Raw genomic sequence first — 26,080 nt, 5'->3', positions numbered from 1 at the left:
ATTAACTATGCTTACTGATCTATTCATACACTAGTATTTGGCTGCACTGTCTTGCTCACAATGAACAGCAAACTGTGAACTAGATAAACTCACACTGACAGCTGACGACTGGTGGCTAACCTCTGTTAGCATTAGCTAGCTAGCATTGCGAGCGAGCTCGTGCACCGAAATGACAAACACAAGTTCAGTTACCTCCCCATATGCCAAGCTTTAGTTGTGAGCTGTCAAGGTTGACAACGTAGTCCCCTAAAAATCGGTTGAGGACATCTACCACCAAGCTTTCGAAGACCATGTTGGCGTTTCTTTCATCTACCTGTCACCATGTTTACATTCTGAGGGACTCGCTTGCCTTAACGTCAGATTAGGACGTCCGGCGGAGGGCGGTGCTTAGACGTCATGCCGTACTTGCAAAACGTTTAGCTGCTTTACACCTGCTGCAACACTGGGAAATAGGGGAGCTGAAGGTTGAGGGTAAGTAGACAGTATGTGGGCTTTTTATTACATAGTTGTTGTCTTTAATTTATTTTTAATTGAATTCATTATTTATTAAGCTATGACGGTCCCATTGACATACAAGATATCTTCTTCCAGGGTGTTCTTGTCAAGACGGCAGCATAAGCAGTCAGATAAAGCAACTTTCATAGTAATGAACGGGGCCCCGCCTCCATTCAGTTCTCTTTATAAATCCATGCGTCTCCTTTCTGAACCGTCAACGTCAGGTCAGGACGTCCTTCGGTGGGCGTTCCTTTGACGTCATGACGTACCTGAAATACGATTAGTTACGTCAGAGTTCACCCACTGCTGCAACACTGGGAAAGAGAGCAATCTATGAGGGTAAGTAGACTAAGGCCCCTACACCCTCCCACTCCGTGACAGTGAACTCTGTTTGGAGCCACACTCACAGCTGAATGAGGCTCCCTTCTTTTTAAAAAGTGTAGGTTGTAAATAAAGTTACCTATCAGCATCTCCCATAAAAATAATAATAAATAATAATAAAACTCTAAATTCTTTAGTGGCATTTCTGCCACTTTGTAAACCTGATGTTTATGAGCTTCTTGGTTTTGTAATTGGAATTGAGCCTAAGTGGCCTTATGTGGGCTTTTTATTACACAGTCGCTGTGTTTAATTATTTATAATGTTTTTTATTTATCCTTTATTAAGCCAGGAAGATCCCAGAACCTATGGTACTTAGAACATATACAATACATAAAGGTAGCAAAAGGAAAATAAAATGAAAGAAGATACTCATAGCAGGGATATCCATAACACATTCCACCTGGGACAAGGATGTAAAACAGCAACATTTTCCATTCAGGGCAGTTTGTAAAAGACCTTTAAAGGTTAGTAATTATGTTGGTTAAAAGTTAATTATTAGTTTGGCAAAATATCCACAGATTCAAAACCTTTTATTATGAGTGATTAATGACCCAAACAGTACATTCATTAACACAATTTATTTACAAACAGTATGAAAGCTGTTAAATTGAATAAAATGTCTTCTAGTCTCATCAGTGACTTGGGTTTCAACTTCTTATGAGAGTAAATAAGGTAGGTAGGTAAGTAAAGTAAGTATATTTATAACATTTCTTTTAAAAATAAGTAGGCCTACTTAAAAGGTGCTTTACAGAAGGGAGACACAAGAAACCGATATCTCTCATTTTACTTGTAAATCCTAAACAGTTATCATCTGTATAGTCTGAAAACAAGGTAACCTCACATAAACATGCTACAAATCACACGGCAGTTTGAATGGTGGTTGAATACAATTGTATACTGTGAACATATTGAAATACTCTCCCCTTGTTGCTTAGTATTGTTACCATCTGTGTCATCTTTACATAGCAACTGCAAAATGCTCACATAGCCTTTACAAACTATATTATTTACTACGTCCCTTTCTTTAACCTTTTTCTTTTGTACATATTGTAATATTTATTACATATCATGTCCTCGCTCGAAATGACACAAAATGAGTTATTCCTTTATCTGTTTTTTAAGAGGGAGTAGCTGAGACAGCGGTTTGGTGATCGCTCCAATCACTGTCCCTCTCCTCAGTGCCCCAGCTGCAGGTTTACCCACCACTTTTAACCTGAGCTGCAGTTCTAGCAGATCCTCTCTACTGAGCTCTGTAAAGAAGAAATCTTCTTTAAACACAGGGCTACGGCAATTCCTGATGGTGACGCTCTCCTGTTGCTGCAGCTTCCCCGGGGTCAGACACAGATTCACTGCACAGTTCAAGGTTCGTCGGTCACTTTCATCCCATAGGCCTTCCACAGACGCCACACGAACTCTGACTGTGGAAAAGGATGAGAACGTGTTGGTTGAGAATGTGGTGTGCTCAGCGAAAAGTCGAACTTTACCACGGCCCTGCAAAGTGAGGACATGCTCGTGCTGAAGCCTCTCCTGGCACTGCAGAACATCCAATGGGAAGAGGATAGGTGGAGCTAAGGTGAGTGAGCTTCCCTTTAAGCTTGGAGGGCTACTGGGTGATGTTGTTAAACTTAAACCCCCCCTCTTCCACTTCCCTTTGTCCACCCTTCTGCCAATTAACGAAGGACAGGATGATGCTCCTTTAAGACGACCACTGCCTTGTGGGAAGTAGAGTGAGCATTTAGCACTATAAGGGGAACTGAGGGGAGAGGAGTCACTGGAAGAAGGTGTTTCACTTCCTGTGCTTCCTGTCTCTGACAGGCTCTTGGATGAAAACAAAGGGAGCAACCCAGATAACGTTTTCTTGGGCAGGTTTGTCACCTTTGCCAGCCTGGGCGCTGCAGTAGGAAGGCTTCTATCAAACATATAAACAGGGCACTTTGAGTGGAACAAAGACTCTTTTCTTCGAGTGTTGGGGCTCTCGTATATCCCAGTCAGGCCATACCCTTCTGCGGAGAATGGCAAAGGCTTCTTCGTAGCCTTCCAAGCCATTGATACACCATCGTTATTCTTCTTCATGTCCTCCGTCTGTATATATGTAGTATTTGAAGAGGTGCTGCTCTTGGGTGTCTGTTTCTTTTGAAGCAGAGAAGGTGCCGTTGTCTCAGCTTCCAGCAGCGGGCTTCTCTTGCGAAGCCTGGGGGGCAGGCAGAACTCTGGGATCTTGTCTGGGGTGAGGATGTTGGTGTGCAGATTGTGAGAGAGACTGGCCTTAGAAGAGAAAAAGATATCCTCCTCACTCTTCCCCATGTAACGACTCAGCTCTAGAGGAATACTCTCCATGCTCTCCCTGAGCTTCCCAAAGACCCACATAGTTATTTACTGATGATCTGGTGAAACAAACAAAGCACAAAACAGAACACACTTTTCAGAACTAGAAAAATAGGAAGTTAAAGTTTATTCCAGATGGTGAATGACAAAGATTTTCTCCTCACCTGCTGAGATCTTGATGTGTCCACCTCTGAAGAAAGATCTGTATGAGTGTGACGGGTTTGTGTCAATGACAGATTTTAAAGGTGAGGGTGAGGCTCTGCATCACTAGTCCGCCGCCCCCGCCTGCGTCAGAGAAAAGGCCGTACACGTACATACACACAACACACTGTGTATCGAGTCATTCAGTGTCTATCAGAGACTGAGTGGGTGGGAATCAGACTCGGGTGCATCGGAGTGCATTTAGTTGTGCTACAAGGATGTGATGTCAGCTTTTCAGTTTACGTCAATACTGAAATGTGTCCGTTGTGCTGTAACTAAAGCTGTAGTCACAAAGCATTATGTGTGATGCTCTAAATTCCACTTTAACATGCAGCATACACATTTCAAATATGATAACTTTGATACTACATCTAATACATTGTGATATCTGTCAAATATTTAACATTATTTGAGTTTTAATATTAAACGCACACCACTATTAGATTATCTAGTATTACCCCACACTCTCCTTTCCTCTACTCATAAAATTCAGTTTACAACACATTGAAGTGTGTGTTGTTGTGGTCATGATGACGTAGGTATAATCTGCTTTCTACAGAGCTGACCTCTCGTTCAAAGGTGGTTCAAAGACAGGAGCGTACCCGGCCTGCACAGAGCACCCACCACCTCAAAGACCCGCTGACCTTCAAACAGCCGGCAGTCCACACACATAACTGACCGGATGTGTACGAGGCAACGCATACTTGCATACTTTTATTTTAAAATCTTACACTTATTTTCATGTAATCGAGGGAACATTTTGCATTGATCCTTAAGACATGACAGATGTACCTGTCCATGCATACATGGCTCAGGTGTTTTTGTCTGTGGTTACTGTACTTTCTGTCAGAATTGTAGGCGTACGTAACATACAGCATATATTAGACATTTCCAGGGAGCATATTATCCAGTTTCTGTCTTTTTGTTCTCATGGACACATGGAGTTCCACATATTAAAATCAATTTCTTTTACATTGAATAACACATATTTGTCTTGTTTTCTCAGCCTCCACGATATAACTTTCTATTTTTCAATGTCCAATTTTTTTATGGAATTGAATTATGATGATGTGTTTCTTATAATCAGTACTACGTCCATTTTATGTAGTCTAGATTATGTCGTTTTTGGACTCATGCCTCTCCGAAAAATGGTCTAAACTAATCCATAAAACAGTGTCATTTCTATAGGAACATCTGTCATGTTGGTATGATTTTTCTAAACCTCACCATGTGTGGAAACTACATATTTTATGTTATCAAACGCTGGAATCTTGTACTCCGTACACAGATGAGTCCAGTTTGCCGAACTGGAAGACCCTTTGAACAATGTGACCACAAGAGGGCGTACATGGATTAGATTTACTGTCACCTCAAGTTTACGTTTGTCTCAGTTAAGACATCAGTGGGATATATTTAATATTATTGTATACATTATTCTTATTATTATAATATCTAATAAAAAGAAATGAAAATATAAGGGTTATTCAAATTTGTTAAAACACACATGTGCCTTGCTTCATTAAAATTATCCTCTCTTATTGTTCTAATTAAACAGTAAGTAAGAAACAACATCTCTGGCCGTGTACCCGCCTGTTTGCGTGTGTGTGTGTGTGTGTGTGTGTGTGTGTGTGTGTGTGTGACAGAGAATGACATGTTCCAGAAGAGTCAGGGGCCTCCAGAGCGCCACGGGGTCAGGAGACTTTTTTGATAGTGAAGATCGACTTTATTACACCAATAAAAACCCAGAGTGCTCTCTGTAATGGAGAGATAAATGATTAGGAGTCAGAGGAGGACTTTTGTCTTTAACCGCTGTCACAGCTGCAATTAACGCTAACGAGAGAACAGTGCATTGTTGCCAAATGTTCTACTGCTGTCAAGTGCATTAGTGTTAACACCTTTTTTTTTTGTGGACTTCATTTAGTTAATTCATTAGATAGAACAAGATGTTAATGTTAAGTTAGTCTTATCGAATATACCCTTTGTATTTTATTTGGCCTAACTTTCGTAGTGAAGACTCTTGTAATGTTCACAAAACCTTAGAACATTGGGTTTAATAATTATTTTTATTTTATTGAACAATGTTTAGATCTGTTCCTTTGAAAAACACTAATATACCGGTCAAATATCAGCTGAAGTGGAGTGAATCTGTGTGAATTACTTTTTAATTTAACACCCTCTCACTATAGAGCTGCACTAAACAATTTCCTTCTTTTATGCTGTTCAAAAACTTGCAAGAAAGCTGTACTTCTCAGTGCCGTGTCCAAAACCAGTATAAGAACTTGCAAATATACTTTGATGCATCACGAAAATATTTATTCAAACCCAAATTTACTGTCGAAGCCTTATCCCTTTTATTTAGAGAGCAGGCCAACCGACTTGTGGCAGCTGCAGGGATAAACCAGCAGCCTCTGGTTATCATCTGAGATTTAAACCAATAAGGACGCAAAGAAAAACAGCCACTTTGTTAAAAGGAACGCTCAATTCTGCATTTGTGTACATAATAATTGATGTATTACAGGCTGTAACTTCATCCCGCTAACTGTCTGCCTAGAGCTAAAAGTGACCTTTTAGCCTTCCTTTATCACAAAATGGAAACCTCGACTCTATTTTCATGAAAGTTGACTCTTTCTCTGTTAGAGGAATTACTCCTGAGTATCTGTAGTGATTCAGTTCGGCGTAGTGAAGGGGACAGGAGAGACCTCTTGTGCCTGATGATCGAAGATCACTCAAGCAAGTCTTTGATTCTATGTGGTTAGTCTTTGTGTAAATCCTCTCTAGCTCCAATTTCAAATGATAAATCAGTTTCATACTTGCTGTGTATCCTGCTAAATTGTTTACCATTTGAAACTCTCCTAATGACTTATTCTATCATCTTTTTGCAGGTTGACTTTACACCCATATTGTGAAACTTCAACAAATCAAATTTAAAAAATCAACTTCATTTTACACGCAAAGAAAATATTCCCTAAGGTGTCTGCCCAGCGACATTTTTTATTACCCACTATAATACAGACAAGAGACAAAAGAAAATGCTTTATTGTTTTCATTACAATAGATTGCAGTACATTTGGGACCTGCATTTGTAATGTTAGAACATTAACAAAAAAATATGATTTATAATTACATGTTTTTTAACTGTTTTTAATTGTTTAAATGTTTGAGCATTAAAAAAGGCAAAAAATTAAATAAAAAGAATGTTTTTAAATCCCTAGATTACACATAGTTTTACAGAAGTGTGTCAGAATAAGTAAATCAGAGCAGTGTGATAGGGGCTGTAAGAGAAACAGTCTGATTACATTTTGCACACATTTTCACTCGGTGTACCTTCATGTAACTAAACTGCTCCTGTCTTGATCCAATGCAGTTTTAATAAGCCAAACCTTTGTTATATGGAATTCTCTGTAACAATGCCAATTATTATGTTTTGACATTGTGAGATGAGATTTAAAATTCCAAGTACAAACTCTGAGCAAGAGAAGAGCTGATGACACACTTTGTTAATTTCCAGTTCACTTTAATCTCTGTTATTGAGGAGCCAGATGAGTCTATGGGCAAAGCACTTAACCTCTTGTAAAATTGCTGAAGTTTTTTGGCCAGATAACTTCCTTTGTCTCAACTCCAAAGAGAAAGTGAGAAAGTGGGGAAGTAGGAGAGGAGAGGAGAAACATTGGGAAGGAGGCCAAAATGGCTGAACCATTGACCTGTTTTGAATCTATAATAAAATGTAATAATGTCTAATAAGGTGTAATAATTTGGGCCAATAAAGATAGATGGCAGATTGAAGATGATATGTGCTTCGTCAGAAGACCTTACTTCGAGGACAGCGCAGAGACAATACACTTCAGCCAGAGGGGGCAGATGAAATTTGACCCCAGATCAGTGAATCATTGTCTAATTATTAAGGAGAAAAGGGGGGGGGGACAGAGAGAAAGGGGGGAGACTGCCAGAGGAAAATGGGTAAAGGAAGGTAAAGGGGAGAGGGGAAACTGATTTGGAGAAGAGGTGGGAAAGAGTAACAAAACAGAAATTAATGGTAACAAAAGAATGAGAGAAAAGATATTCAGAGACACGTCCTCTACGTCAGAGAGGATCAGGTGAACTGCATTTTAAGACCAAGCAGAGAGTCAGAGACGACTGAAAGAAGACGCAGAGTAATAGAGAGTGAGATAAACAAAGAGAAAAAAGGGTAATCGGAGAACGAGAATGGAGTACATGGAGAAATGACAGAGAAGAAGAGTTATAGCAATGTGCAGTGGTCCAGAGTGACCTGTCGTTAGGACTCTCCCCTGACAACTTCTCTCTGTCTCCAGGCCTGATGCCAATATGCTAATCCCCCTCAGATGGCCTTTTCATTGGCTGATGCTGACTACCGTCGACATGTGCCAGATGACCCTTCGTCCCACTATTTAAGACCATGGCAGTGAATATGGCAAGGCGACCATTACCAAGATAAGAGCAGATGTAGCCTTATGCCGGCTGCCTGCTTGCACTGAATCACATATACTGTTAAAATAAGTTATCACATGTACCATTACAGTAAAGTCTTTCCCACTGGAAACCCCCAACTCTGGTTTGAGCATTTGAATGAAAGACTGAATAAGAAACGGATATTACAAAGAAGAAGCAACCATCGTAACTGCTTTCTACTGTTTACTAACCCTGCTTTCCAGCACTTTTGTGACGTTGAACGTGAGACACCAGAAGAAAAACAGAAAGGCACACTCGTCTAAACATCTACTGGAGATTGTAATTGGGTCTATTGCCTACTTTAAGCGGGTTTTCCCACGTTTAAAAAACCTGCATAAACACACTAATATATCTTTGTGCATATAGTGAAAAGTTATGGAGTAAATGTATGGTATGATGAATATCATGAGGAGTGGGCTTTATAAAAATCTGGTTGGGGAAAGTGAAAAAGCAGCTATTGCCCCTCCCTCATAATAACCACTGAGGTACCCTTGAGCAAAGCGCCTCAGCCCCAACTGCTCAAAGTGGAGCTGCTGTGCATTAACTAAACTGGGCAGCTTCTTGGTGTTTGAACTAAATGACAATGATGAGTTAGAAAACAATATTATTTTTAGAAATTGGTATTTTATTGATGCCATAAATACACAGTTTTATAAATCCCAAAAGCAGGTTTTTGTATTAATGGACTCAATTATGAAAATGATGTTTTAGATAAGTGAATGTGCTATTTGTGAATGCAAAAGACAACTTATTTGTGATATGGAATATTAATCGCAGACATAATGACAAATTGAGTAACAAAGAGAAAAATATAGTGAAAATACAAAACCCTTTTAAACTTTAATAACCTAATGATGATTTGAAGACAGAATAATAGGATAATTAATAGCACATTTAATTGTTTCTAATGGTTTACTTAAAAGCATAATTTGAATGTAGATTTGATTATTAATCTCTTAATTATCACAATCTCTTTTATGTTTTTATGTATTTCTATCAACCAATTGATTATATATAGTGAAACAAGTATATAAGTGTTGCACTGGCACACTTCAGCCTTCATAAATATGATCATCAGCACCAGGTGAAAGAACGATGAAAGAATGGATCAACACATATAGATTCTTTTACATGTAAACTTAAACACAAGATATATACTGTCTGTCTGTCTGTCTCTGTCTGTCTGTCTCTGTATGTCTGTCTCTGTCTGTTCTGTCTCTGTCTTCTGTCTGTCTGTCTCTGTCTGTCTGTCTCTGTCTGTCTGTCTGTCTGTCTGTCTGTCTGTCTCTGTCTGTCTGTCTCTGTCTTCTGTCTGTCTGTCTGTCTCTGTCTCTGTCTGTCTCTGTCTGTCTGTCTCTGTCTGTCTGTCTGTCTCTGTCTGTCTGTCTCTGTCTGTCTGTCTCTGTCTTCTGTCTGTCTGTCTGTCTGTCTGTCTCTGTCTGTCTGTCTCTGTCTTCTGTCTGTCTGTCTGTCTCTGTCTGTCTGTCTGTCTCTGTCTGTCTCTGTCTGTCTGTCTCTGTCTGTCTCTGTCTGTCTCTGTCTTCTGTCTGTCTGTCTGTCTGTCTGTCTGTCTGTCTGTCTCTGTCTGTCTGTCTCTGTATGTCTGTCTCTGTCTTCTGTCTCTGTCTGTCTGTCTCTGTCTGTCTGTCTCTGTATGTCTGTCTTTCTGTCTCTATGTCTTTCTGTCTCTATGTCTGTCTCTGTCTGTCTGTCTCTCTGTCTCTATGTCTGTCTCTGTCTGTCTGTCTGTCTGTCTGTCTCTGTCTGTCTGTCTGTCTGTCTGTCTTTCTGTCTCTATGTCTTTCTGTCTCTATGTCTGTCTCTGTCTGTCTATCTCTATGTCTGTCTCTGTCTGTCTCTATGTCTGTCTCTGTCTGTCTGTCTGTCTGTCTCTCTGTCTCTATGTCTCTATGTCTGTCTCTCTCTGTCTGTCTGTCTGTCTGTCTGTCTCTCTGTCTCTCTGTCTCTATGTCTCTATGTCTGTCTCTCTCTGTCTGTCTGTCTGTCTGTCTGTCTCTCTGTCTCTATGTCTGTCTGTCTCTCTGTCTCTCTGTCTCTATGTCTGTCTGTCTGTATGTCTCTCTTTCTGTCTCTATGTCTGTCTGTCTGTTTCAAGGACTTCATGTACAAATCTCGTCAGACTACATTAGGAGGTCATAATCTAAGACAAAAAGAAACCTCTTAGGAATATTACACTTTCATTAGTTCTGTAAGAGGGTACGAAGACCTACTGACCTTGTATAGCTGTACATCTCTCTCACACACACACACACACACACACACACACACACACACACACACACACACACACACACACACACACACACACACAATTTCCAGTAGTAGTGAGAGTTTTTTTAATGTGCTCCCTTCACTGTATTCTGATTTTGCAAATAATGAAACAATTTGATGCGTTTCAACTTTTAATAATGAGGCTTTGATAGAGTTGATCCGATAGACAAACTTCTTTCCTCTGATGAAATTGTTTAACAAAGTTAATAGTTGCTGTAATGTAGTTTTATGCCTCCACTAATTGTTGAAATGGCTCCACAGAACAAGGAATCCTTGTTCGCCAATTATAGGTTTAAAAAAATTAGAACAAATTTCTGTTATCTGATGCTTCCAATACATTGAATAAAAGATTGCTCTCTGGAACAAAGAATAATATTTAAGGTTGTTCATGTAAGTGTGTGTGTGAATGTGTATGTATGCCAGTGCTTGAGTTAGTGCGGCAGATCAGATCAATGAATTAAGCTGCTCATTATGATGGCCTGCTCTTGCTGGTCATTAAGAAAAACGAATGTAGAATTTGCCACCCTGGCCCCTATGAAGTGTGGGTAATTACCGCTAATGTATCATCGCCTATTCAAGACGGTAACGTTCGTTTCTGAGGGCTGACGGTGAAACACCTCTGACCTAAATGTTTTATTCATTCACAAGACTCATATTATTCATTTTAAACATATTTCATATGATTAACAGTTTTTCCATATTAATGTCCCGTACACTTTTAAAAAAATCTGTAACAGTTTTTAAAATGGCATAATATTATATTTGGGTTGTTCAAATGGAATATCATCATATCACTGTCCTCCTAAACCTGTTGTTTACCCAATTTACAAACAGAAACTCATTTTACAGGCTGGTGCACAGATGACTCAACTTTGTCATCAATGATTTTTACTCTTTCGTATATTGTATGCTTGGAATGTCTTTAGTAACCAAACATAATTAGTTTTGAAACAAGTTTTAAAACGGCCTTCGCTTCTGACTTCTGCCTCTGGCCGCATTGTGTTACATTAGAACTCATTCTCATAGCTGTTGTGTTTGTGTTAGGTTTTATATATTGAGAGAAGAGTCACCAGCAAATCATCTGATAGAAAACTGGATTCTATTCTATTGACCAATTAGTCCATGTTATTTTAAAATAAAACTAGAAATCATTCAGTACGTCTAAATCTGACTGTATAATTTTAACAATCCAACAGAAGACTTTTGGAGAGATTTTAATTTTGGAGTGAGACAACCCTCTGTACAGTTTTTTCCTTTATTTACTGTAATTACTATAAAATGTTTTACTTGAGTTTGATGACATTCGGCTCTTGATTCAAATTCATATTCATATAAAAAAACATATGCGCATTCAAGTTGCTGATCAATTGTATCTCAAAGTGAAGAGAAACTTTAGTGATTAGCTTATTTCTTCTGAATACATTATTGATTAATAAAAATCAATAGTTCAATTGTGTCTGATGATTACATTTGAGTTGGATATTTTGGGTTTAAAAAAAAGAAGAAGGCGCTTGTCTGGTGATGGGACGAATAACTTCCAAGTGAAGAGTTACATTCAAACCAAGTATTTTGTAGAAACACATTGCTGCCTCTATTATCAACATATCAAACTAAATGTTTATATTGACATACCACAGAAACACAAAACCAGATACAGGATGGGATATAACACAATAATGGAGCCTACATACCAACATGCCTTCAAAAATAAGAGCATCTAGACTCTATTTTCTAACTTGCTCCGGAGACTTGCACTGAAAATCATTTAACATATGCTGTTAAATGCTTTGACATAATCAGCACAGTGTCTTCCCTTGTAAAAAATAAACTGCACATATACCTCCTATTAGCCTGTGCATAAACACATGTGCACATTAGGAGACCTCATGTGATATTATGATTCCAGAGGCATCTAACTATGGTGTTGTGAGGACAGAGGATCATGGAGGGTAATAATGGCTGCATTATTACTCCTCTTATTGTGTCTTAATTAGTGCCATTTAATTATACACTAATGCAGTGAGGGCTATTAAAGACATTGAGGCCTGCTGATCGGGGAATTAAAGCAACGCACACACACACACACACACACACACACACACACACTTTTCTCAGACACTTTTGTCATGCCACAGAAAATTTAGTTCCTTTTAACTAGGAATCACAGACGCCCTGTAGTGAAAGTGTGTGCGAAAGTGTGTGTATGTAGATAAGAGAACGTGATAGATGGGAAGAGATCTAGCTGCAATAGAGAAAAACTAAAGAGAGAGGCAAAAAAGAAAATTATAAAGATATAGAAAACAGGCTAAAATAAGATGATCAGGATGAGGGAGAAGAAAGTATTGGTAATTATTATTATATGTATTCTGGTCATTTGCAATGACACCAAAATAGGTTTTGTTTCTTCACTCCCACGCTTCTCCTCCACTGGTGCATCTCAATTATTTGTTCAGAGGCTGGTATGACAATAGTGTCGGCTTTGGGGGCCTTTGGGATGCTAAACGGAGGACAGGAGGTTGAATATAAGTTATTTTCAGTGGGCTGAACCTGGTGCTTTGTGCCTGCTGTAGAGGAGAAGCTTCAAAGCTACGTTTAAACAGAGCAAACAAAAGAGCAAAACTTGATCCGATCGCCCTGCCTGCTTTTGAAGTTGCGAAGCTGAAGCCCAGAGTGTCGGCTGCTCATATCTATCTTATGAAGATCATACACACAAGATGTGATTCATGGCATGATGCCCTCATTGTCATAATCGTGTACACATAATGATTAATTATGGAAGATGATAGCTTGCCTTCACTTTAAATATGTCTCTGGCAAAGTTTGTTTTTCACTTTTTTATCTCCTCTTGAATTTGGGGAATTCACATGTCATGTTGAAATTATGAACGTTAACACCATCCTCCTGCTAAATTGTCTAATATGTAATATATACTTCCCCCTTGATCACTCAGACTTTGTTTGGTTGAGTCCAGAGTCATAAAGGCTCAAGGGACTTTCATGTCATTATGTTTGGAAAATATTTGAATTATATTACTGTTTAGTTTAAATATAGTTTTAATTAAAAAGAATGGGGGTCTTAATTAAATGGGGATCTGTTGCATACTGTTGGTATAAAATAAGGGAAATAAATGTAGACAACAGATATGCATTTTTAAAAGCAACTGGTGGCAAGTATGTGCAGTAACCTGTGCAGTTTTTATTTCCTGTTGTAGATGGTGATATGAGCACTACTTATTACAATTTGTAATAATAATAATTAAGCAATTATTACTCTCTAAAATCAGCCAATCGTAAATTAAATGGTGTGCTATTTATTTTTTCAAAACATAAACTTAATCTCACCGTAATTTAATATAAAAGAATGCCGGAGTTTAAGGAAATTCTTCTCCGTTCTTCCTTCAATTGTGGTGCGCAAACAGTGATCCCGGAAACCGTGTGGACATTTAATTAAAGTCTTAAATAACTACAACACCAAAGAAGATTCGGTTTTAAGTTCTTTATGAATATTCTCAGATAAATATTGTTATAATACAAGCATAACATTTTCATTTCACTGCTAAGTAACACACATAAAAGTGCAACAGGCCTAATTAAAAAACACGAAGACCTACCTGCCAGATTAAAATAGAATAAGAGCAAAAAATATACAAACAGAGTTGTTGGTTTGCATTTGGAAAGAACTTTGGACTGTTTGTCTCCTAAATCAAAGCTTTCTTTGGGTTCAGCGCTACTTGTCTGATTGTATTTATCAGTGCCACATTACAGTATGTGGTAAATGCCCTCACAAATTGTGCAAATAAATTATGATTTCAATCAACATGGGTCTAATGAAAAATTCATTACACAACACAATGTTAAACTTAGGTTTTACAACTCTCCAACAGCTGCACTTCACTTAAACCATGATGCTGCTGATATGACTATTCTTTCTTACTTTATGCAATAACAATGTCCTTCTTGTTTGCGTTACATTTCAAAAATGACCCGCAATTTACCCGGTTAGGACAGCAGGAGAGCCGGGTGTAGAGGGTTTCCTTTCCCCTCTAGCAGATCGCTTTTCTCCATCACTGAGACCGGTGAGCAAAGATGGGCCGTGCCGGACTGCAGCCCCGTCAAACTGGGCACGGGACCCAGGGATGGGGTGGGTTTTATTGGCACGGGAACGGCGGGCAGGGTTTGCCCGTTGGCATTGTGGTAAAGGCCCTTTGCTGACACGCTGAAGGGCGCGTACTCGGATGATGCGGGTACGTGCACGCCACCCATGGACTCCGACAGCATCCCGACGTGCGGCCACATGGAGTTGACCACGCTGCTGAGCTGGGGGGGCACCGGGTAACCCAGGTGATGCATGACCGAGGTGAGGGGGAGCCCGCTGGCCATCACACCCTTGTAGTCCCGTCCTATAATGTTCTCGATGGCGAATGGGTGTTTAAACCCGCCGGACTGTGCGCAAGTAATGCCCCCGTAACCCTGAAAGTGAGGGAGCCGACCCACGGTGGCTGTCGGGCCGGGTGAGTGCTCATGGTGGCCGGATGCTGTGCCCAGCTTGCTGCCCGGGTGGTGGTGATGGTGAAAGTAATGCATCATCGGGGAGCTCTTGCAGGCCATTTGCTCAGCACGAAGCACCTTGAAGCGCTTCCTTCTCCTCAGGAAGCTGCCGTTCTCAAACATGTCACCGCAGTCCGGGTGCAGAGCCCAGAAGCTGCCTTTCCCGGGCTGATCAGGCCGCCGAGGGATCTTGATGAAGCAGTCGTTAAAGGAGAGGTTGTGTCGCAGGGAATTCTGCCATCGTTGGGTATTCTCTCGATAATACGGAAAACGGTCCATGATGAACTTGTAAATGTCACTCAGAGGCAGCATCTTTTCGGATGAGTTCTGGATAGCCATCGCTGTCAGTGATATGTAGGAATATGGGGGCTTCTGGTCGCTGTAAGAGTTCTTCCCAGGACGAGGCATGATTGGTTACTGTTTTGTAGAAGTTGAAATTATTAAATAAAACAGCCTTTAAAGTTATATTTTAAATGCTATATTTTAAGCTTTCATATCAGTCTCCATCTGACAGATCTGTTCCAAAGTTTTGAGCCATCAGATAAAACGCTGGTGAATCTTCGTGTTTTCTATTAATACAGTAGCCTGGAGGCCCGCTGCTGTCAGGTAAGACCCGTGAGAGTCTCCTGCATCCCAATAAAGTTTCTCTTGGCGTGGTGCGTAAAAGTCAGTCTCTGCGCGTAAAAGTCAAGAGGTCCTCTCAGTTCCCTCCTGTTTCAGCGGCGGTTGAAGGATGCGAGGCGGTTGAAGGATGCGAGGGGCCAGTTTGTGTGTGGTGTGTGCTCCTCTCCTCTTGTGCGATGCTCCAGTCGCCGAGTACCGTTTTTGTAAGACCCCCGCAGGTCGCTGGTTCTATTATCTGTTATCCAGACACTTAAGGGACACGTCAGGGAAGAGCAGAGGGCTGTGTGTGTGTGTGTGTGTGTGTGTGTGTGTGTGTGTGTGTGTGTGTGTGTGTGTGTGTGTGTGCGTGCGAGAGAGAGAGAGAGAGAGAGAGAGAGAGAGAGAGAGAGAGAGAGAGATGAATCTAATTGAGGGGTGGTGGGCTGTGCGTTTAAGACACGCGTTTCCTTCTAATCTCCCGTTTGCCAATCAAAGAGTCCTGCGTAAAGTACACAGGGACAGAACATAACCGGAGTGACTGATTTTAACCACTAAACTGTGTTTAAAGGAACCACTCTTCTCAATGTCTTTCAGCAAATCGCTTAATCTGCTTCTGACCTTTGACCCCCTGTAAAAAACAAACACATTCAATGAATGCGATATACATATTGTAATGTTATGGCGATGGCTCAATTGCGTTGCAAAGATTGCTGTCATAAACATTTGAGAATGCATACATTGCCTATTTCTATATTATACTGTATATATCTTGTGCTGAGATAATATGATTGACATAACCAATGTGGATTTGAATAAATAGTAAAGAATGGAATATATAAATACAACTGCTTTGTTAAATTTGCTCGACTGCACTTTCAGACTTTGCAAACAATAAATCATGTCTTCCTTTGCGCACAATCATCAGTGCGCTACTCCTCTGCTCTCAATTACAGAACGCACGCACGCACCCACACACACACACCCACACACACCACACACACACACACACACACACACACACACACACACACACAGAGGGAGGGGCTGTTGTTGATTAATTGCTGAGAGGGGAGTCCGGCGGCTGTCTGTCTGTTCAAACACTCTCCTGTGAATCCTACAAGGATGTAAACAAACTTCATCCCCTGCTCTGAATTCTGTTCAGCGGAGAACAACAGAAGCTGCTCCCCTTCCCGTATATTTCTTTCTCTAGCCAGGTGTCATGACTGGGTCCTTGACGGCTCCTGTCTTCCCCGGTGCCCCGGCGGGGCCCCGAATACATTACAATAATTAAGCCTTTCGTGATTTAGCCTCCTAGGAGAGAAGTCCAACAATGTAATTAAGGGCAAGCTCGCTGTATTAGATATGAATATTCAAAACTGTGTCAATTAATTAGCCGGTGTATCTCTCCCGTTACGCCTCAGCCCTTCAAGCCCACTCAAAAGGTCAACTGTGTCGACGGAGAGCATATTTTAAAGAGATCATGTAATTGCAAGGAAAATCACTTTTTAGTGCCTCTTCGCCTGACAAAGAGTGAACATTTATATATTCATCGCTAAATAAAGAACGTCGTTGTAGTGCTTGAGCTTGTGTTGTTGTAGTTTTTTGTTTTCTTTGCATAATTGTTTTCCTGGTGCCTGAAAAATGAGTTTTGAAACTCTTAGGCCCTCAGAGGCCAACGCGGGTAAAAGCATCCTCTTTAAACGCCCGGGAAAGATCAATATTAAATCTGTTTTCACAAAGGGGGCCGTTAAATAGACACCGTGGCTGATCTGCATAACAAAATTAATTAGGTAGTCTATAGCAGTCTTCGGCTGCACCCAACTCCTGGACAAATAACTAGTTGTAAAGCACACCTTCTGGGCATACGGAACATATGCTGGAATTATCCTTAATTGACTAATTACATAAATTACTCATTAAGTTTACAGCACATCAATTATAAAAGATGTATCAATTAATTTTGCATAAATTACAAGCGGCACGCTGCACGAAGAGGGCGGCGGAGGGAATGAGGGTCGCCAGGAGGGGGTCTACTCCAAGGTGGAGCGTTTATATGTGTGTGCGTGTGTGCGTGCGTGTGAGTGACGGTCGTCTGTTTGTTTCCTGACTCTAATAATTATTTGTTCAGCTTAAGGGCAAAGATATTCTTTCTCTGTCTCCCATTCGCAAAGGGAAAGTGTGGGGGTAATGGCAATTATACTAATAATAATAATCTTAAAGACCTCTCTCCAAGTCATAAGGGGCTCATCGTCGCGGAGAGAACCATTAAAATCAATTAGCGAGGCCTATTGTTTTCAATGGAAAATTAAACTAGTTTAGGACTGTGGTGCACACGCGGTAAGACTTACTTGTCTGATAGGAAATTATTTAGAGGCAAAATACGGTATGGATATTTCCGTATCCCCATAAAAGAGCGAGCAAACAGAAGCGTTAATGGATCAAAGCTGCAGCGTGTCTGCCTGTTGCCTTCTAGAGTTATCTCAGTCAGCTAAGGTACAACTATACCATCATTATTCATCACAGTGGCAAACTTAGTATACTGCAAGCTTTAAGGCTCGTATTCCTCAAACTCTCTGGCCTCAAACTTCCAGAAAAACAACAAAAAAAACTGTCACCAGAACAAAATTAATAATTGTCATCCCAAGCTTTTTAACGGTTCCTTTTGTTTGTGCAACTTAAATGAATGATTTCAATTTGTACACAAGTGTGTGCATTATATATAAATAAAATGTACTATGGGTGGGCTAAATAACAGAACAGTGTGATGAAATTGAAATCAATAAGTACTTTTTTAGCTTTCATGTTGACTGTGCCAGAGAAGTGTTAATACAACTCTATACTCATGTTTAGACTGTAGTGGTGCTGCTCCATTGGACTGCAATGAATTGTAAAGTGTTCCTTTAATTTTGTCCAAACACTGAGGGTCTGAATAAGTTTCATACTGAGAAAAATGGCTCACACACAGCACCTATAGGTGTGCATACAATAATTTGTTCATGATTTTACCACTTTCGGTATCAAATCTTTGACTTTACACTGGCTAAAAGTATCGTGTTTCCTAAATGTGAGCTGGAGTGGTTCAACATCTGCTTTTGAAAATGACTCAAAATGATAAACCTGGTGTTAAAATGTGCATTATGAAATGCATGTGCAATAGCCCGACTTGTTGGTGATAAAGAAAAGACATATAAAAAGGAATTTTTATTTATTTAACTTTTTATTTTTGTCTAGTAATTTGGGCACTCATTGAAAAATCAAATCACAGTGATGCCAGTGCAGATGGATGCTTTTGGTCTGGGTTGTCTTTCTTTTTAAACATTGCCCATTACACACACACACACACACACACACACACACACACACACACACACACACACACATACACACACACACACACACACACACACACACACACACACACACACACACACACACACGGTCCTTTGGTCATGGTCTTGACAACTGCAGACTCATGGCTGTTGGCTTCTGGCTCCTTGCACAGCTCACTAATTCACACATCTGTCCTCCTTGTGGATGGCTGCTACTATCTATTAGTTTTCTGTGGATTCATTTAGAGGGACACATTTTCCCTTGCCCACTAACTTGTGTATTTATCTTTCAAATTGCTTACGTTCTCACTGAATACAGTCCTAACTAATTGCACTAACTGATCTTTTCTCTCAAATGCCTCTCCATATTCATACTGACGCCCTCTTATCTTTTGTCAGCCACAAGAGTAGTAAAATACCTGTAGAGTTTAAGGTTGAGGGTACATACAGTTTAAGGCTTTCCTTTGAGAAGTGAGCTTCTTCATGGATTCTCATCGTGATGAATGATTGCTGTGAAAATAGCAGCTGACAGCAACTGAGAGCGTGCAATGACATCTGACGGGGGAACATACGTCAGTGGTAACTGTGTAGTTACAGTCTATCGCTGCATTTTCAGGACTAGATTAGGTCGAATGGATACTTCTTGAATAAGAATACACTGACAGTCTGTGAAAGGCAGTGGTGAGGTGGAAGAAACCTCACAGCTATATGGACTCAAACACAGTTTAGGAAAACTGTACGAGGAAATCTGCTTCAAGTTTAAAATTGACAATAATAAACAATTGACAATACATTTTGAAGTCTAGGTGCATTCACTGTTTTATGTTGTGCTTTTCTTATTGCCATCGATAACTGGCCAAACAGTAGATGAAGTGATTTATCATTAGCACAACAGCAGTTACTGTGGTTAGGCTGAGAGTTTTCAACATTTAAACATCAGCAGCAAAACATCAGGTTTAGTCAGTTATAGTGGCTTTCCAAATGACTAACTACGTCAACACTTATGAATCACACAGGAAAACAAAGCATACTTCCTTTTCTTCAAATACAAGTTTACCTTTTTTTTTGTGCGGTGGGGTTAGCCTATTATATTTTGTTATAATTTTGTATCACATGTACATTGTCAACTTCAAACTACTTTTTATAAGTAGCTTTAGTTAAGTTTAGTTACATTTTTAGTTAGATTTCTCTCTAGGGTATGTTTGGTTGTAGTCCTGTGTAAAGTAAAGACAGAGAGAGATAGACATACATGAAAAGGCACCCTGACCCAATGATAAATGCCTATTTTAAATATTAAAGTTTTAAGGCTGGCTGACTTTCTAGAGTGTGTGTGTGTGCGTGTGTGTGTGTGTGTGTGTGTGTGTGTGTGTGTGTGTGTGTGTGTGTGTGTGTGTGTGTGTGTGTGTGTGAGAGTGTGCTCTGTTTTCTCTGGTTGTTACTCACAGGTCATCTTTCAGATTAATTAAAGTGCTTCTTGTCACACACACTCACAATACAGAAAGGCATTGCAGTGCACTTGGATTCTGGCAGTGGTTTTATTCATGTTGCAGCAAAATGGAAAAATATGTGGAAATTGCGGCACACAAAAATACACGCGTATTTCTGTATTCTGTTCACCATAAATGTGAAGGTGCTGAAATCTACGCTAAAGCCACTGGCAATGAAAGGGTGCTGTCCGTGGTCCTGAAGCTATTTGTCATTCACTACGTTTTTTCATTCGTGGACGCTGAGGCTATGTACAGTATAGGATAGGTGTGTTTGTGTGTGCGGATATGTGGGGGACGGTTGGAGGGGGGGGAGGGTGCTCGGGGGGGTGCTCCCTACCGCAGGGAGCGCGGTTGAATCACCGAGCGCGCCTCCGTCGGATCTCCTCTTCCTGCCGTCACACCCACTGCTCGGTGTTGTGGGTTCGCCCCGTCGAGAAGGGGAGGACCAACGGCACACACAGCAGCAGAGAGTGCTGCAGTGCGAGCGCAGCGGGGGACACGGAGGCGGAGAGAAAAAACACACTCATACATACACACACACACGCACGCATCCGCAGCCTATTGCCGAAACTTAGTCTATGGAGAGATCTGCAGCGACGCCGTAGCGACGCAGGCCGACATGGAAGAGTATTTGCGGAGGGTCCAGAGCAGGCTCGGGGTGAGTTGAGAGCCTTCAGCGGCGTTAACACCAGGTTGTGGGTGTAATGAATGAGACCATGACGGGAAGGCTGATACTGCTGTGCTACAGGCTGCGTTCCTGTTGCTGAAAAGGCGCACAGCAAAAGCCTCTCACGTCCCTTCGGTCCCCCAAGCACCTGTAGATCGACATTATAACAGTGCCGTATGAAAGTAAGGCGTGTTTGGCCCCATACAATAAGCTCGTTGTGTTTACAGGAACATCCGTGTCTGAATTTGAATGAGGAGCTGATTTCTAATGAGAGGGAGGCGTGACATCAACAAGTTTAGCCAGAGGCTGTCCTTCCCTGCTATCTGGCTGCTCTGCAGATATATGGCTCATGATTTGCATTTGATCCAGGACTGAATATCTGTTCAAACATAAAAAAAGAGCCTCATGCAAATACTAAACAACCAAATTGATATAGACTAAATGACTGTGGAGCGTTTTCGGGCACACATATTTGCATTTTGTTATAGATTATAGATATGTGGTTCAGTCTTGGCCTTTGTACATTTAGGCAGTCAGGAGTGCCCTGATACACGTGTACAGACGTTCACATCAGGGAGCCTTTCATGGATGATGCACATGCCTTGAGGCCATGGGCTATAGGGCCCTTAGAAGTGAAGCTGCTCTTTCTACTGTATATGTGCTTGTTTAAATGGCATGGCCATATTATCAGTTGCAGTGCATGGTCCTGACGGTACCTTTCAAAGGTTTTGAGCTGTGAACACATATATTCAAAGAGAATTTGTGATGACTCAGTGCCCAGTTGATATTGGCACTGCTGCACTTTAGGTTTTTGTATTTTGGCTGAGTTGTGTTTTCATTTAAAATTTAGCATATAACATATCCAGGCACCTGACAATGTCAGGAATTGATTATTTTGTCGGCACACACACTATTGATCAGTGACTTGTTAATAGTAATGATTTTTTGGTTATTGAGTCAACTTGGTGCTGTTTTTCATGCATTACAAAGGGGTGGAAAAACACAAACACATACATACACACATACAACTAGATTTATTAAGTATTTATTCACGTGTTTGTACCTTCACACACATGATTTATTGATGTTTTTTGTTCAATTGGATATCAATTTCTTAGAATGCATATCCGTCACATTCACTTTATCCCATTTATAAAATCCCACTCTCTACAGGTAATACTGTCCCTTCAACGTTAATGGGGAAAATCCAGACGTTAACATAATCCATAGTTGACAAAACAATCCCTCCTTTAGGTCCATGCAGTTGATCATGTCGTTTTGATCAGAAGATCTTCATCAGCAGATTCCCTTAGTTTACTTAACTCTCTGTTGTCATACAACATACAGTATATGCTTACAGTTCCTCTTTTTTTGAGTACTTTCAAGTAGCGCTGGGCAATATATATATTTTATTGATATGGGGATATGAGACAAGATATCGTCTTAGATTGTGTATATTGTTACATTCCTTTAGTGTCTTTGCATGGTTATAAAAGGCTGCATTACAGTGAAGTGATGTCATTTTCTGAACTTACCACACTGTTCTAGCTGTTGTATTATTTTCCTTTACGCTTGGTCATAATATCCACATTACTGGTGATTGTTTATCAAAACTGTCATTGTGTACATATTCTGTGATGGCACCAATAGTCAACGCTACAACATTTAGTAGCTTTCCTAAGAGCTTTTGATCATACCACAGGATATGTATCTGCAGATAAACACCCAATCATGCTTTCAAGTTTTGGAAGTTCTTCTGTTAGGAAATGGAAGAAATGTGTTAATAAGTACACCAATATGCTGTTACTTCATTTCCTACATTGTTGATATTACCCACACAGGCTTGTATGTGCTTTATTCTCTTATTAATTATATATTTTAAGCCATGCTAAAGTATTTAGAATATTCAGTTTATTTATGTAAGCAAGTGTCTGTCAGCACAATACAAACATGCATATGAACTGCCTGTCTGAAGTTCATTTTAAAGAGGATAAGAGCTTTTATCTATGATGTACTTCAGATAAACGTAGGGGAAGGCTGAGGAAAAGAGAAGATCAAAGAAGCAAATCCACAGATCGGAGCACAGCAGGGTAATTGAGTGATAAGGAGGGCAACTGATGAGTGTCATGGAGGTTGCAGATAAAGTGTAACACATGTCATGATGATCAACCCTTCCCTCTCATGCACACACACTCGTACACACAGACACACTTTATCGCTCATTCCCAGCTCTCCATTATAAACTTTGATGATTCACTATTTTGCTGACCACGCGCTGTCATTCTCCCTCTCTCTCTACTTTCTGTATGGCCTCCGTCCAGAACATCCATACCTCTAATTGGCCTGGCTCTTAGCGCTAACTGAACCTATCATTCTTTCTCCCTCAGTTTTTCTCTGTGTAGCTCCACAGCTCTCCCTCCTTCACTCTCCCATTGTTTGGCATAGAGCTGAAGCAATGTGCTGAGTGGACTTCCACCATCTGTCCTTCTCAGTCTGCCCACTAATACTGCTACGAACACAAACACAAACACACATACAAACACACACACTTGAAAAGGTTATTAAGGACCACTTTGATTCTGTCTTTAGCGTAGCGCTTAGTACCGCAATTTGATCATTTGAAAACACAATGTAGTTGAGACGTAAAACAATTTGTGAGATAAAAGAGGTCCAAGTTGCCTTTATTGACTTTCTAGGCACTCCTGCTGTGAAAAGGAAGGTTAGCTATTGAACATGCAATAACTTTAATAGCATTTATTAGCATGTTTGAACTAAATGGAAAACACAGAAAATGTGGACTGACATGTTCTTCATCAGAATATTGATACCATCAGAAGTTCAGAAGTTACAGCATTGGAGTCCCCCTCATATTCCAAGTGTTTTCTTCTTTTTTATAATACAACAAGTGTAAATTATCCTGCAAGGCATACATTAGATGTAATGTGTGTATGTATATTATGTAAATAGTGGTATTATGGCTCAGTAGTTGACACAGTCTTCCCTCTCATTCTCAGTCCAGGTCTTTCCTGTGTATTTTTGCTTTCTTCCTGTGTTTAAAGGTATTCCTCTAGGTGCTTCACTTTTGTGCAGTTCAGGTCAAATTGAGACTTTCATAGATGTGATAAATCGAGATGTCTGTGTGTGATGGACTGGTGACTTGTTCCCAGTGTTTCCTTGACTTCAATCTAATGTGCTTGGACAGGCTCCAATGGTTGAAAATACCATAAATGTAAACATTTACTGTTTCAGAATACATTTAAAGGGTTGTATTTAACTGCCCCACAGATTTTATTTATGGAGCAGTTACTGTACTGTAAGTCTTGGCATCTCAGAGGGTTATTTGGCTGAAAATACAAATTAAAGCAGCAGGGCATCTAAAGGAGATTCATAATATATTCCAAACCTGGCCTGCGATAAGGAGAGAGGAGAGGAGAGGAGAGGAGAGAGGAGGGGAAGAGGGGAGAGGAGGGGAGAGGAGGAGAGGAGAGGAGAGGAGAGGAGAGGAGAGGAGAGGAGAGGAGAGAGGAGGAGAGGAGAGGAGGAGAGGAGAGGAGGAGAGGAGGGGAGAGGAGAGGAGAGGAGAGGAGAGGGGATGAATGTGGTGAGACAGGGAGATAGAGCTCAGAGGGAGAGAGCACTCAGATTGAAGGATATCAGATGGCCAATGCTGCACACACACACACACACACACACACACATACACACACACACACACACACACACACACACACACACACACACACACACACACACACACATAACACACACACACACACACACACACACACACATGTTCTCCCGCCGCAGTAGAACAGACACTGAGTGGCCTTTTCTCCTACTAATGCATCGCTTCCTTTCTCTGGCTATCTAGTATTGATTTATTCTCCATCTCTCTTATGGGTTAGGGTCATGCAGACCTCCTCCCCCTTTCCTTCTCTCCGTCACACACCTCTTTCCTCTTCATAGTGTTCTCTCCCTCCCTTTCTACTCCTTTGCCTCTCATCTTCCATCCCTCTTATGTAATTTCTTCCTCCTCTTTCTTTTCCCTATCACATTTTTCCCACCTGTCTATCCCTCATTTCTGACTTATCAAGCTGCTGCCCATACCTACATTTCAGTCCCCTTTTCCATAAGCCTCTTCAAACTCATTGCCCTCTTTCCTCCAATCTCACTACACTCCTTCCTCTCTCATTCTCAGTCTAATCAACAGCCTCTAACCTCCGCTCCACCACACATTTCATTTGTACATCTAGCACTATGAACAGAAACAAGATACCAACTCCAGTCCGTATGCATTGTTACCAGTACTTTCTTTCTACAATCCCCAGCATGAAGTTCTCTTAAATCACCAGACTGCATTATATATTTGACATGCCAACAAATGTACTAAGTGTTAGCTAAGCTTCCTGGGTGATATTTGAGAATGCAGGATTAGCCAATTAGATTAAAGTTACTGTAAAAAGTCATTGCAGTCTGCGGGGCTCAAAAGACAATGCTTTGAATGTTTTAACCCATTAACTACACATTACTTCAGACCATTTTCCAAAACACACCATACATTTGTGTTTTTTGATGGAAAGCATCTCATTGAACTGACTTGTAACTCACTCTCGATAGCGTCATTCGATAACGTCTAGCCAGCTGCAGATTGTCCGCAAGCTGTTCAGCCACCAGCGTAGGACAGGGAAGTTATAGCAGCAGATTCGACCTGCAGATGTACACATACACTATATTTAATATCCTTTTGTTATATTAAATTAAATGTTGTTATATTTCATTTCATTTAGTTTTCTCTGTATCTTGTTAAGAGTTATATCAAAAATGATTTAGAGTTGTCAAGATTATTCAAATCCCACTTGGACTGTCCTGCGGCCACATAGGACACACCTGTGCTTGTGACCAATAGGTTGACAGTTTTAAGCAAGAATCAAGCCAGGAAACATGAAAAGTCAAGGCTTTTTACAGGTCTTTGTTTTTTAAACGTGCTTCTTCCCCTCCACTGCCCCACCCTCTCCCATCAGAGCATCATACAAGCCCATTAAGATGAGCTACTGATAAACAGGATATTCATTGTATCCACATTTTGCTTCTTGATTAATGTTGCAGGCTGCAGGGCAGGCTTGTACTAGTGGTGAGTCAGCGTACCTGTTTTAGATAAAGCATTACTGATTGACTGATATGATAAGGGGATGGTTGAGCAAGATTTTGAGCCCAATTACCAAAAAATGACAACACTGTTTATTTTTACTTTCAGTAAGTGCCATGAATGAGGATGTCGTTATTTTA

General features: G+C 40.5%; 4 protein-coding genes across 7 annotated transcripts in view; 1 reads left to right on the top strand and 3 right to left on the bottom strand.

The window, feature by feature from the left end:
- vps13a (vacuolar protein sorting 13 homolog A) overlaps nucleotides 1-421 on the bottom strand; it is a 36,169-nt gene extending 35,748 nt beyond the window's left edge. The window contains 1 exon segment of the mRNA XM_029439204.1: nucleotides 193-421. Within this exon segment, the coding sequence (XP_029295064.1) occupies nucleotides 193-292 (100 nt within the window). The 5' untranslated portion in view covers nucleotides 293-421.
- A 1,553-nt stretch (nucleotides 422-1,974) lies between these two features.
- LOC115013720 (C2 calcium-dependent domain-containing protein 4C) lies at nucleotides 1,975-3,427 on the bottom strand. Its single transcript, XM_029440197.1, has 2 exons — nucleotides 3,366-3,427; nucleotides 1,975-3,260 (listed from the first exon to the last, which is right to left on the bottom strand). The coding sequence occupies exon 2, from the start codon at nucleotides 3,241-3,243 to the stop codon at nucleotides 1,975-1,977; it is 1,269 nt and encodes a 422-aa protein (XP_029296057.1). The 5' UTR covers nucleotides 3,244-3,260; nucleotides 3,366-3,427.
- Nucleotides 3,428-13,591: 10,164 nt separating this feature from the next.
- Nucleotides 13,592-15,519, bottom strand: foxb2 (forkhead box B2). Its single transcript, XM_029439212.1, has one exon. The coding sequence runs from the start codon at nucleotides 15,114-15,116 to the stop codon at nucleotides 14,160-14,162; it is 957 nt and encodes a 318-aa protein (XP_029295072.1). The 5' UTR covers nucleotides 15,117-15,519; the 3' UTR covers nucleotides 13,592-14,159.
- A 5,193-nt stretch (nucleotides 15,520-20,712) lies between these two features.
- LOC115013169 (uncharacterized) overlaps nucleotides 20,713-26,080 on the top strand; it is a 35,175-nt gene continuing 29,807 nt past the window's right edge. For all 4 annotated transcript variants that reach the window (XM_029439209.1, XM_029439207.1, XM_029439206.1 and 1 more), the window contains exon 1: nucleotides 20,713-20,785. In XM_029439209.1, coding sequence (XP_029295069.1) covers nucleotides 20,747-20,785 — 39 coding nt within the window. In that variant the 5' untranslated portion in view covers nucleotides 20,713-20,746. The remainder of the gene's footprint in view (nucleotides 20,786-26,080) is intronic.

This window comes from Cottoperca gobio, chromosome 9 (genome assembly GCF_900634415.1).
Source record: "Cottoperca gobio chromosome 9, fCotGob3.1, whole genome shotgun sequence".
NCBI classification, from domain to species: domain Eukaryota; kingdom Metazoa; phylum Chordata; class Actinopteri; order Perciformes; family Bovichtidae; genus Cottoperca; species Cottoperca gobio.
The sequence above is the reverse complement of the archived record's forward strand: the minus strand, read 5'-3'. Positions and strand labels throughout refer to the sequence as shown.

What these genes read in the sequence shown, in the direction of transcription:
- LOC115013720 (XM_029440197.1), bottom strand. Translation starts at nt 3,243, where the DNA reads ATGTGGGTCTTTGGGAAGCTCAGGGAGAGCATGGAGAGTATTCCTCTA.
- foxb2 (XM_029439212.1), bottom strand. Translation starts at nt 15,116, where the DNA reads ATGCCTCGTCCTGGGAAGAACTCTTACAGCGACCAGAAGCCCCCATAT.